This window comes from Muscardinus avellanarius, assembly GCF_963383645.1.
Source record: "Muscardinus avellanarius genome assembly, chromosome: 7".
NCBI lineage: Eukaryota > Metazoa > Chordata > Mammalia > Rodentia > Gliridae > Muscardinus > Muscardinus avellanarius.
In genome coordinates, this window is record NC_137793.1 from 87,944,076 (window position 1) to 87,957,925 (window position 13,850).

The 13,850-nt window shown below is 40.3% G+C and overlaps 1 protein-coding gene across 8 annotated transcripts in view; it reads right to left on the reverse strand.

Annotated features, from left to right (window-relative positions):
* Window positions 1-13,850, reverse strand: part of PPP1R12B (protein phosphatase 1 regulatory subunit 12B) — a gene marked incomplete at both ends in the record, with an annotated part of 232,936 nt that overhangs the window by 149,374 nt on the left and 69,712 nt on the right. For 6 of the 8 annotated variants that reach the window (XM_080698454.1, XM_080698453.1, XM_080698449.1 and 3 more), the window contains 5 exons: window positions 5,791-5,930; window positions 6,604-6,683; window positions 8,809-8,883; window positions 10,987-11,131; window positions 12,885-13,044. In XM_080698454.1, the coding sequence (XP_080554580.1) occupies window positions 5,791-5,930; window positions 6,604-6,683; window positions 8,809-8,883; window positions 10,987-11,131; window positions 12,885-13,044 (600 nt within the window). Of the gene's footprint in view, window positions 1-5,754; window positions 5,931-6,603; window positions 6,684-8,808; window positions 8,884-10,986; window positions 11,132-12,884; window positions 13,045-13,850 lie in introns of all 8 variants that reach the window. The other 2 variants (XM_080698452.1, XM_080698447.1) reach the window with 1 other exon arrangement.

Sequence of the window (13,850 nt, forward strand, 5' to 3'; positions counted from 1 at the left end):
AAATATCCAAGGCATTCTTTAAATACCATCTGAATGTCTAGCCCAAATTGTCCAGCTTATTAGCCAAAAGTGACAGATTATCACAGCAATAGCTCCACAAATCATGCATCTCTGATTCCACACTTTGTGTAAAGCCATCTTATACTGACTCTGGTCTTGGCCAGGTGACTTGCTATGGCCACTGCGACTTTAGCAAATGTAACATATACTGGCCAAACACCAGAATAGTGAGTAATGCTGTCCAGGACCAGTGGGTAAATCATCCTCCCAGATAAATCTGAACACAGAGGCATGCACAGACAGTATTACCATGAGGAGACACAAGCCATCCAGTGGACGGACTTCTTCCCAAATTGCCAATCCATAGAACTGGGTACACATAAAGAGTTATTGTTTGAAACCACTGTTTGGAGATGGTTTATTATGTAGCAATATGTAATTGATATGCAAAATATGTAAGTAAAATAAATAAAAGAGGAAGAATAGAAACTAACCAAAACTCTTACATTCACCTCAAAATATGATTAATATTTTTTCTGGTTAGATCTCTTTATTTTAAAATTATTTTTATGCTTTTATTGATGAAATGTAATCACAATTTTATTCTTTACTACACTTTTATGTAAGACACATGACAGCTATCATTTTATGAGGCTGTACCTGTGGATCTTTAAAAACAGGATAAATACATTCACCCGATATCTGTTAGTACATACATAGGTGACAGGCAACGTTTGGAGAGGTTTAGGCATGATCCACTTCTGTGCATTCTTTCCACATATTTACTAAGCACCTACCACAACAGAAGGCCCTGTGCTAGGAACTATGGCACCCAGAAAGAGCAGCAGTAAACATAATACTTTCAAGTGCTTCTAAAGCTTGCCAGTGGAGGAAGAACAGAAAAGAAGAGAAAAAACAGAATTCAAATACTAAGCGGAGCCGGGCGTGGTGGCGCACGCTTGTAGTCCCCGCACTTGGGAGGCTGAGACAGAGGATCAAAGCCAGCCTCAGCTACTTAGTGAGGCTCTCAGGAATGTAGTGAGACCCTGTCTCCAAATAAAATATAAAACAGGTCTGGGAGTATAGCCAAGAGGTAGAAAGCCTCTGGGTTCCACCCCGAGTACCAGCAAAAAAAAAAAAGAAAAAAAAAGAAAAAAACCAAATACTAAGTGGAGGAAAAGTAATATAAAAGAAGCACAAACAAGTAGCTACAGGAATCAAAGAAGAAAACCACAAATCTATATTATGTATGTATAAATGATCTTCATAAAGAACATTGATTTGAACTGGGCTTTGGGACATGAGTAAAATTTTAGTTGGCAGAGAGCTACAGGAATGAGCAGGGAAGCTTGCTGGAACCATCTGGTTTCTGCCCACACCGGGCTGGTGAGACCGGGCTCAGACCGGGCTCTAGTCACTTGTGACCTCCTAATAGCTCCATCATCCTGGAGCTCACCTTTCTCACTACAGCCCTGGCTTCTCTGAGGCAGAAATACACACCCCAATTTTTCTCAAGCCCTCTGATCAGACTTTCTTTGCCTTCTTTACTAACTCTTTGCTTGTGTCCACTTCACTTATGACGCACAATATGCTTCAAGATTCTTTTTCATACTGCTTTTCTCTTCTTGGGAGAATCTCATCCTTTCCCAGAGTTTTACTTTTCTCTTCATACACAGATAGTTTCCACTGGTCTCCTACTACTTTGAGGAGTTTCAGACCAAAATCCGGATCTTAGGCACACTAGCTATAAAACTTAACTCATCTAATCTGTGGTGTCTATTTCTTACTCTAAAGTGTGGTGATAATGACATATACCCCAGAGTGTGGTTATGAGGATTAAATAAAAATGTTTGAAATGTGTTGCAAAGTAAAATGCACTATACAGATATAAAATTTTACTACAATTTCCTGAACTAGACATATTCTTTTTCACTAGTGAAAACCACTGACTGCATTTATCTCTCACATGACATGTATTTTATTCATGCATATGCCTTCCTATTCCCCTACTAGATATATTCAACAAAAAACCATTTAATGAATGTGGATTCCTGTCACATGCCTTGCATTGTGCTGAGACCTGTGAGTATAATAAGAAACTCAGTGTTCCGAGCAAAAATGATGAGTGTGGGAACAGAAATAAGTACATGATGTTAGAGGGACACGAACAGGGGAGCAGGAATCATGGGGCAGGAGAACAGGTCCATTCAGCTTAGCTTCCTGCATCAGAAAAATCTAGAGAAATGTTTTTATCTTGTTATATCATATAACTTCTAAGAGAACTCACTCAACAAGCATTTGATGGCCTGAAATGAATTCTGAGGCACAAATAAACATTCGGGGCAGAGAAGCTCAGAGCATGTTTGAGGAAATCAAGCAATACAGTTTGGTAACAATATGTCCTTGCCTGTGTAGGAGAACAGAATGGGCAGCTGAAGCTAAAATATAAAAAGGCCTCAAAGGCCGGGCGTGGTGGCGCACGCTTGTAATCCCCGCGCTTGGGAAGCGGAGACAGGAGGATTGCGCAGGTTCAAAGCCAGCCATGCGCGCTGGCTTAGGAGACCCTGTTTCCAAATAAAAAAGTATAAAAAATAGGTCTGGGAGTGTAGCCCGGAAGTAGAAAGGCTTTCAGGAACCCCAGTACCACCAAAAAAAAAAAAAAAAAAAAGGCCTCAAAGCACAGCCAATGGGATTTGAGACTTACTCTGCAGGCAAAGATGGTGTTAAGGAGGTGGTCAAAGGTTTTGGAACAGAGGTGCACCATGATCATGAGGGTGCTGTGGGTATTCTATTCTAACAGAAGTGTGGAGATGGACTGCAGTGAACAAGACCTGAAGCAGGGGTACAATCGTGAAGCAAAGAGTAGTTCAGGCAGTTCCCTCCTATTCTAATACCTTAGTAGCTAACATAAGTGACATGGCATACAGCAAGCCCAAATATTAATTCCAGATAATATGTGGAACCCACAATATGTGAGCACTCAGTAAATAACACAAAGGACAAAATGATGCACATTTTCAAATCTTTTTAGATCTTAAACTAGCATTTCCAGAGCAAGCTATGCCTGATTAATAATAGAAATTCAAGGAGCCCAGCATGGTGGGTGCATGCTTGTAATCCCAGTACTTGGGAGGTTGAGATAGGAGGATCATGGAGGATCATGGAGGCCAACCTCAGCTAGTTAGTGAGGCCCTTCACAATTTAGTGAGAGCCTGTTTCAAAGTAAAGAATAAAAAATAGGACTGAAGATGTAGCTCAGAGGTAGAATGCCCCTGGGTTCCATCCCCAGTACTGCCAAAAATAAAGAAAAGAAATTCAAATCTCTGTGAACATAAAGGTTTTTTTTTTTTACTACAAACTTAGCTCATGCCTGTCTTCTCAACAGAACTGATGACCTCTAACTTCCTTTGGTGACATTCAGATTGATAAATGAAGGGCAGTATTCTCCTAGGATAGGAGGAAACATGTCAGCAAAGCCAGACTTCATCAGACACCAGGGCTCAGACAAGAGAGTGAGTTAAATGTCTTCATTATTGGCGGGCCAGCTATGGCAGAGTTCAAAGAAAAACACAGACTCTATTATAAACTTAAGAGGTAACACTTTCCCTTCTAACTCAGTCTTCTATCTAGAAACATGTCATTTTATTGTGGACTCAAATCTGAAGGAAGCTTACCATTACTTTCCAATTATCTACGAGGACTATTCTGTTGCAGCTGAATCTCTATTCAGTAAAATTCCAGTGTTTGGATGGTTTTATAAATCCAAACCAATAGGCTATTTTATAGCTTATTGGCCTGAATATGTTCAGCACTTCATTCTTAATGGTAAGTTTCCTATCTTGTCAAATGCTTAAACTCCATATGATCTGGGTATGGTGACACACACCTATAATTCCAATATTTGGGAGGCTGAAACAGAAAGATCCCACATCCCAGCTTTGTCTTCTTATTATGTAAAGTTCTTTCAAAATAAAAAATAAAAATGGCTGGAGGTGTAGCTTAGAGGTAGAATGTCCCTGGGTTCCATCCCCATTACCAGGGGAAAAAAAAAGCAGCTCTATATGATGTACAGTCATTCTTCCTTATCTGTAGGTTCTACATCCATGGATTCAACTGACCATGGACTAAAAATATTTTTTTTAAAACTGCACCTGGCTGGACATGATGGTGCACACTTTTAATCCCAGCATTTGGAAGGTTGAGACTGGAGGACTGCGGTTCGAGGACAGCCTCAGCTACTTAGTGAGGCCCTTTGCAACTTAGTGAGACCCTGTTTCAAAATGAAGAATAAAAAATAGGGCAGAGGGTGTAGCTCGGAGGTCAAATGCCCCTGGGTTCCATCCCTAGACCCACAAAAGAAAGAAAGAAAAAAAGAAAGAGAAAAAGAAAAGAACTTCACCTGTCTGAAAGCCAGGCATCGTGCTTGTAATCCCAGTACTTGGGAGGCTAAGATAGGAGGATTGCAGTTCGAGGACAGCCTCAGCTACTTAGTGAGGCCTTTGCAACTCAGTGAGACCCTGTTTCAAAATAAAGAATAAAAAATAAGGCTGGGTATGTAGCTCGGAGGTAGAATGTCCCTGGGTTCCATCCCCAGTACCACACACACAAAAAAAAAAAAAAAATTGCATTTGTCTGAATATGTTCAGACTCTTTCCCTTGTCATTATTCCCTAAACAATACAGAGTAACAACTATTTACATAGCATTTATATAGCATAAGGTATAATAAGTAATGTAGACATGACTTAAAACATGCAGAAGTTTGTATACAGGCTAAGTGTGAATACTGTGCCATTATTCAAAAGACACTGGAACATCTAGGCATTTTGGTCTCTGCAGTAGTACTGAAAGCAATCTCCTGTGGATACTAAGGGATGACTGTACATGTTATCAATAAGGGTCATAAAGGTAAATGTGAGTTTGTTCCTTCCTTGATGACCCAATCAGGAACTGAAAGAAATAATGAGAAATCTGGGCATGGTGGTATGTGCCTGTAATCCCAGTATTTGGGAGGCTAAGACAGGAGGATTGTAGGTCTGAGGCCAGCCTAGGCAAATTAGTGAGACCAAGTTTCAAAAAAAGGACTGGAGTTGTAGCTTGAAGGTAGAGTGTCTCTGGGTTCAATACCCAGGATGAGAGAGAGAGAAAGGGATAGAGGGGGAGAGACTGATTTTTAGAACTGTTTAAAGAATCAGACTAACCCAAGAAGTACTAAATGCAAATTTTTACCAGTTCATTAAAAGTATTTGACTGAAGCTGGGTGTGGTGGCTCACACTTGTAATCCCAGCGCTTGGGAGGATGAGACAGGAGGATCACACAGGTTCAAAGCTGCCTCAGGTACTTAGTGAGGCCTCAGAAACTTAGTGAGGCCCTGTTTCCAAATAAAATATAAAATAGGTCTGGTAGTGTAGCCCGGAGGCTGAAGGTCTCTGGCCTCCATCCCCATTACAACAACAACAACAACAACAACAACAACAACAACAACAACAACAAAAGTATTTGACCCAAAGTGCATATACAAGATCTCTGCCTCTGGAATTTGGTCTCTGTTATCTACCAATCAAAGGTCAGGACAGCTGGCTCCCTCACACAAAAATTCTCTGTTGACCATATCATGTGGCCTCACAGGGGCTGGTAGATATATCCTAATGACCCATAGCCTTTATAACCAGTGGCCACTAGCAGATTTCCTGTCTTTAAAAACTAAACTTCAAACTCTTTTTTGGAGCCCTCAGATGCCCAGCTAGGTCTCACTAACAAGCAATGAAAATGGAGTCTTCCTTGCATTACCTGTCTCCTTCTCAGTTTCTGATTCAGAAGCTTCATCTTCCCCTTCCTCTTCCTCTGAACTGGAGCTGCTCGATTCTTTGTTTTCTTCCTCCATTTCTTGGGACTTAGGTGTCTCCTCCTCATACAGCATTTTCTCCTTGCTAAATTAAAGACACACTTTGAATGTAACCCAGAAGTGACCAACCATTTTAATTTTGCTGAAAATCAGGCAAAATAAAGGGAAGAGGTATATGAAGAAGCAATAGCAGAAACATTCAGATTCTTCTCTATATCTGTGTCTTCTTCTGATTCTTTTGTGCACCTTTTTCTTTATTTTTCTTTTCAGACTAAAATTGATTTAGTATCGGTTCCAAATATGACTGAGGGAGATTCTGGCCTGTTTAACACATGAATGATGGGAACCATGAATGATGGGGCAGGTATGTATTCAAAAACACGAGTCAACAAATGTGTGCTGAGTACTTATTACATGCCAGAAACCTCCGTGCTGAGCCCTGAGATGATGGTAAGCAAAACAGACATGGGAGCTGAGGCTCACAGAGCTTCAGTGTGGTCAAGGGAGCAGGGGCACCGGGGGCTCCCAATCCAGGACAGAAGAAATGCTGTATGCACAGTCTCAATTAATTTCTAACTTTAAAACATTCACCTATCCTCCAATGATTTCATACATATCCTTGCTCCATAAAATTTCCCACACATTTGAAGGTTACTGGTCTAAGTTCAAACACAAGAGTTTCATCACAGTGTACATTCTCAAGTATGTTACCCACACAGAACAAAGACCATCCCATCCCAGAAGCCTAAATGTCTTACTTCTTAAAGAGTCCACTCCGCAACTTGCTATTCAGGTCAGACTCAATGAGTTTATTCCGTGTCTCCTTTTCACTTCGAAGCTGAAAATTGGGAAAGAAAAGAACTTAACTATTGATAAAGAATCAGCAGTAAAAAGAACCAAAACGGCACTGTCATTTTAAAGAAGACAGGGCCAACACCAAAGAGAAAGATGGGAAACTAAAAAAAGAGAAACACATCAGGTGGGTCTCATTAGACGAAAGTGACAGAGGAAAATCCTCCTTCAAGGTAGAAGAGAAAAACCATGGCTTAGTTTCAAGAAATCTGTCCCTTTCAAATACCTTAAACCAATCATCAAAAAAAGCCTAGCTCCTGAAAAATAGAAAGCCAGCAGGAACTTGGAAAGAATTCTTTATGATCCATATACCGAAAGAAGTTGGCAATATTTCTAAAGAAAACACAGATACCAACTGGAAAATAAGCGCTTAGAGACAATGCTGTTTGAATGCATACTCGAAATATTTCTAAAGCTGGGCATGGTGGTGCACGCTTGTAATCCCAGCATTTGGGAGGCTGAGACCTGGAGGATCGCAGTTCGTGGACAGCCTCAGCTACTTAGTGAGGCCCTCTGCAACTCAGTGAGACCCAGTTTCAAAATAAAGAATAAGAAATAGGGCAGGGGGTGTAGCTTGGAGGTCAAATGCCCCTGGGTTCCATCCCCAGACCCACAAAGAAAAAAGAAAGAAATATTTCTAGTATTTCTATCCCTAGAGTCTAAAGTCATGCAAAGGACATAAATATGTTTCAATCCTATTAATATAGAAATGTTATTTAGTGAAGCCATCATTCATGTTCAGAAACCTAACAATGCTGGGTAAAGAATATATAACTCATTTTACAATTTTTGTAGCTTCTTTACATTTGAGTATAAAAATTATTTCAGAATAAGAAGCTTTAAAAAACCTAACTATGTAAAGTATGCATCCTGTATTAAGGCTGTTGCTTCTGTATAACAGGACTGAAAGCACATTTGGAAATGACTAGCTTTTAATGATCCTGATTGCTTAACAAAGAAAACAAAATAGACATGATGTTGAACATGCCTGAGGCTAGATAAGGTTGATTCATTTGTCCTACCACTGAGCTGTACAGTTCTTTGATTCAGAACTGCTCTATTTCCCACATTTCACTTAGACTTAAGTTTGCCTATCCTGTGCCACTGAACATGCAAACAAAAACAAAGGAAAGCCAGTGATTTTTTTTTCTTCTGTCCTACCTGGTGGCCATTGATCTTTCTTCTCCTCACCAAAAATTTTTTTTTTTATGGGCAGAAATGTGACTTATTCACTCTTTTTTTTTGGGGGGGGGTGGTGGTGGTACTGGGAATTGAACCCTAGGGTGTTCTCCCTCTGAGCCACATCACCATACCCATTTTATTTATTATGTATTTATTTATTTACTTTTATTTTGAAGCAAGGTCTTGCTAAATTGCTGAGGCTGGTCTTGAACCTGCAATTCTCCTGTCTCAGCCTCCCATGCATTGGGATTACAGGCATTTGCCACCATGCCCTGAGACTTAACTCACTCTTCATCTGTATATTGGGGGTAGTTTTCTATTCTGCAGTCTATACATGGGAACCATGTATATGTAGTTCACCTGTACTGCACTAAGCACATACAACCAAATAATAAAAGACTTAACATGAGAATAAGGGAGAAAAGAACTAAATTCTCAATATATTATGAATCTGGAATAAGTACGGATCATTGACCAAATACTATTCAATACCAAATGAGTTTTAATATTGTGTATTTAAAATATATATATTCCTCTTTGTAATGAATATTCTTTAAATAAAAATATCATTTTGTTCAGTTAAAAAGAAGGGAAAAGCTATTAGGAGTCCTCTACTCTGGTACTCTTTATTGGGGGGGATCTTGATTTGAACATAAGATTTTTCTAGAACGCAAGGGTAATTATTAGGTGGTTGTTGTTTTTAACTTTCAGCTACCTAAAAACTAACTTATAATAAGCAACCTTTAATGGTTTCTAGGATACTTTCTTCTAATAGACTCTTGATAGTTCCTGAAGGGAACAATGAATATCTCTGGAATGTAGATATATCCAGTTCAGCTCTCAACAGACATAACAAAAGCAGGCACTTTAGATAGCCAGTGAGGACTGCAACTGTTAGAACAGCCTTCAAAGCGTCAACAGAGACTCACCACACTCTGCTTCTTCTGGAGCACCTCCAAATGCTCCACAAGACCCTCATCAGCCACATCAAATGGTGTCTGGCCCTGGCAAAGAAAAGAGGGACCCATGACCAACAGAAAACAGAGGTAGCGATCTTTCACTTTCTTTATTTTTTATTTATTTACTTATTTATTTTGTGGTGCTGGGGATGAAACCCAGGGGGGACATTCTACCTCTGGGCTACACTCCTCGCCCTATTTTTTATTCTTTTATTTTTGAAACAAGGGCCTCACTGAGTAGCTGAGGCTGGCTGTGAACCATGATCCTCCTGTCTCAGCCTCCCAAATGCTGGGATTACAAGCATGAACACCCCCCCCCCCACGAGCTCTCTTTCACTTTACTCTATTAGGGGCTACTCAATATATACTTTCTGCTTTTGATTCCAATGATACAGACTAAACATCCCTCATCTAAAATGCTTGGAACCAGAAGTGTTTTGGATTTTTTCAGATTTGAAAATATTTGCTTATACAAAATGAGATATCTGGAGGATAGGACCCAAGTGTAAACAGAAAATTCATTCATGTTTAATATACATCATAAACATATAGCCGGAAGGTCAGTATGTATTTGTAATAATTTTGTGCTTTCATGATGTGGAATTTTCCACTTGGGATATCATGTCAATATTCAAAATGTTTCAGATTTTGGAGCATTTAAGATTTCAGATTTTTAAATTAAAGATGTGCAACCTGAAGATGCTTCCTTATTTAATCTACCTTACATTCTGATACACCTTCATCTGGCACAAAGAAAACATGATAAATAACAGTAACTCTATTAAATATGGTTTCAATTTTGATTAGTACAATACCACACCTTATTGCCTCTTGGCAAATAACCAAGGGAAATACCCATTTGTACTTATTGTAAAATGGTCTTAATTGCAATAATAAATTCAATAAGTATTTTTAAGAACTCAAAGGGAGGTTCAGGGTGCATAAAGATTAAGACACAGCAATCACCTCCCTACTGTAAGTTAAGAGGAAGGCAGATAGAGAGGTTCTCTTTTAAGAAAAACCAGTCCAGTTATGGGCCCTGACCTAAAGAGAATGAAACCTGGATTCAGGAGAAATATGAGGCAGATCAGAGCATCTATTAATTAAAAGCCTATGTCTCTGGATTCCTAGAAAATTGCAGATATAGATATACGTACAGGAATTCCAGGAGTGAGGTTAAATAAAACTGTTATCAGCTAAAATCAAGTTTCTTTGTCTTTATAACATTTTTAATGACTCAATATGAATAGAGTGCTTTTTTTTTTGGGGGGGGGTACTGGGTACTGAATCCAGGGGCATTTTATCTTTAAGCTATACCTCCAACCTGTCCCCCTCTTTTAAATTTTAAAACGGGATCTCACTAAGTTGCTGAGGCTGGCCTCAAAACTGTGATCCTCCTGTCCAATCAAGTATTCTAAGTACAGGGATTACAGGTGTGTGCCACCATACCCAGCTAGTACAGTTTTTTTGTTTTGTTTTGTTTTTTGGCGGGTCTGGGGATGGAACCCAGGGGCATTCGACCTCTGAGCTACACCCCCTGCCCTATTTTTTATTCTTTATTTTGAAACCAGGTCTCACTGAGTTGCAGAGGGCCTCACTAAGTAGCTGAGGCTGTCTGCGAACTGTGATCCTCTGGTCTCAGCCTCCCGAATGCTGGGATTACAAGTGTGCGCCACCATGCCCGGCTCAGCTAGTACAGTTTTATTTTCATAGCAAACATATCTTCAGCCGGGCGTGGTGGCGCACGCTTGTAATCCCCGTGCTTGAAAGGCGGAGACAAGAGGCTGGCTTTAGAGACCCTGTTTCCAAATTAAAAAGTATATGGAAATAGGTCTAGGAGTGTAGCCCGGAGATAGAAGGGTTTCCAGGAACACCAGTACTACCAAAAAGCACACACACAAAAACAAAAACAAAAACAAAAACATAACAACAAAAAAACCCCATATCTTCATGTTGATTATAGGAGTAGGGGCAGGGAGGTAGAGGGCAACACTGTAGCTACCAGTGATATATTTCCCCAGAGCAGTCATATGTGTGATATATATTTCCCCAGAGCTTCCTGTTGCCACTGGACAGACTTTTAAGCCTTTTGTTACAGAGACCCACCCACCGAACTCACTGCCCTTTTAGAGGTTGGAGCTCACTAACCAGCTTGTTCCGGATATCCATGTCACAGAGTGCTTCTGCCAGGATAGAGCAAGCCTCCTTCACTCCCCAGTGTGCTGCAGCATGAAGGGGAGTCCAGCCATCATGATCCTGAACATTGAGGTCATAGCCAGCCTGAATCAAAAGTCTACGAAGAAAATTCCAGACAACACATTTATCTCCTTGGTTTTATACTTTTCTGCCAAATAAGCTATCATCTGATTGGTAATTCAGACTTGGGGCCTGGACCACAGTGGCCCTGTGGTTATTTCTGCCCTCTAAATAATAGCTTGGGTTATATAATTACTACTTTGAGTATCAATCATAAGGTGATCTTTACCCATCTTCTCCCAAAGATCAAAATACGGTATTTCCTATACATCTCCATGTCATACCACACAGGGGAGTGCACAGATGTGCATCTAAGATTAACCAAATCCTAATCCAATTACCCAAATCATACAACTCTATTATAGGGTGTTTTCCATTTTCCAGAGCAGGAAGGAATTAACATAAAACGAGTACTCAAATCTCTTAATGACAATTCCCAGCTAGCTTTTTTTATTGGCCTTTCCAGGACATCATACTTTACTGTAGACTCTCATACCTCTAACTCTGCAAAAGTATATTGTATAGAGTTCCTGCCAACAATAAAGTTACAATCAAGCTTGAGTCCATATTATGCAAGTGTAAATATATGACTACTGAGACCCCAGGTTGCATGGGGCTGGTTGAGACCCTTTATCACAAGCCTCCAGATATCTTTCAAGAATTAAGAAAAGAACGAATGTCATGCTTGGGCAAAAATGGAGTACAAGACACTGCCACACCTACTAGTTCCCCATATTAGGTGGAATATGAAACACTCAAAGAGTCTAGCAACAATAGTACAAACAGTACATTTAGCAACTCATGCATTTGGAAAGCCTACCAACATTAAGCACCAAGAACTACACAGCACATGTATAGGTGTAAGAAAAAATGAAACAAATGAAGTAGTAGAGTCCAAATCTCTCAGGTAAATTTGACTATCCTACTCCAACTGGATATTGTACAATCAAGATCTGCATATTTGATCTAATGAATCTAATGAGCCCAAAGAATTTATCTAAGTCAAAAAGGGGCTGGGCATGGGTGGTACACATCTGTAATCTTAGTGCTCAGAAGGCTGAGACAGGAGGATCACAGGTTTAAGGACAGACTCAGCAATGTAGTGAGACTCAGCAACCTAGCAAGACCTTGTTTCAAAATAAAAAAAGGGGCTGGGCACAGTGGTAAACACTTGTAATCTCAGCATTCGGGAGGCTGAGATAGGAGGACTGCAGTTCATGAACAGCCTTCAGCTACTTAGTGAACCCCTTGGCAATACAGTGAGACCCTATTTCAAAATAAAGAATAAAATATAGGTCTGGGGGTATAGCTCGGAAGTAGAGTGCCCCTGGGTTCTACCCCTAGTACCACAAAACACAAATAAATATACACATATATACATAAAAAAGCAATGGGGGCCAGAAGTAGAATGTCCCTGGTAACACTAACACACACAGATACACACAGATACACACATACTTAATGATCAAAAGTCTGTCCTGTATGACATGTCAGAAAAGAAAGAGTTGTAGGGGACTTAATTACCAATTCATAGACCTGGAAAAGGTCAGTGGCCTTAATTCTGTTCCACATCATACATGTCAGTGAGAAGCCAGAGGGATGGTAGGGGACAGGAAATTACCCATGGAGGAACACTAGCAAAATGTAAAGAACAAAAAAAGCATGCTCAAACAGAATGCCACAAAAAAGGAAACACACTGCAGCTGCAAACTGAATTCATCCTGTTTCCAGAATCCATCTTGTCTTTTTCCCAGTAAACCAAACTCCTGATGGATGTAAATGGACAATACCTGAGGACTTCAGAGTAGCCCTTGGCAGCAGCCACGTGGAGAGCTGTGGCCCCGGAGCGAGCCTGCCTCACGTCTTCTATTTTCCCACTGTTGAGCCACTGGCGGGCATCCTGCAACATCTGTTGCTCTTCTTCCTTTCTTGACTGCTCTAGATCAACACCTACAAAAGCCAGATACCAGGCAGCCAACATTACTAACACTCCATGTAAGTCTGACAGACTATTTTCCTGAGAATCAAAATACATCATAAGGATAGCCACAAATAACAGTTTAGTTATCAAGTTGTAGATTCATCAAATTTAGAAGAGTAATAGTGTTTGTACATACATTAGTAGTCTTACTATTAGAGCTAAATCATTAAACTACGTATTATGTGATACAGATCTATTAAGGAAACATGCCTAAAATAACTTTCAATAGAACATAAAAATCAAAGGGGGCATTATTTTTACTCTATATTATGTGTGCAAGGCTACAAACTTCAAAATGTTTTTGACATTTTGTGTGAGTTTAGTTTCCCAGCAGTCCTTTGTGATAAATATCCCCATTTCCCAAATGAGAAAGTAAAGACAAAGGTTCGACTCCTCGCTTGAGGCCACCAAGCACATTAGTGAAAGGACTGCCACAAGAACGCTGATATTCTTGGTCCCCGTCTGTTTTTCGTTTCCATTCATAACACCATAAGAATGGTATCAAAATCTTGATTTCAGGTACCACACAGTTTAAAAAATTAACTACCTCTAAAGCTGGTTCCATAGTGGGTAAATATGATGACCTGAATCTATATGTAATAATCTGAAGATGAGTAGGTGGTCTACAGTTAAAAAAAGGGGGGGTCCCCAGGCGGGGATCAAGTGGGCACGCTGCCCCCGGGAAGGTTCAGGCCGGGCCGGGCCAGGCCGCAGGGCCCTTGGCCCCTGGGTAGAGGGGGCACACCTGCCCCTGGGAAGGTAAAGGCTGGGCCCC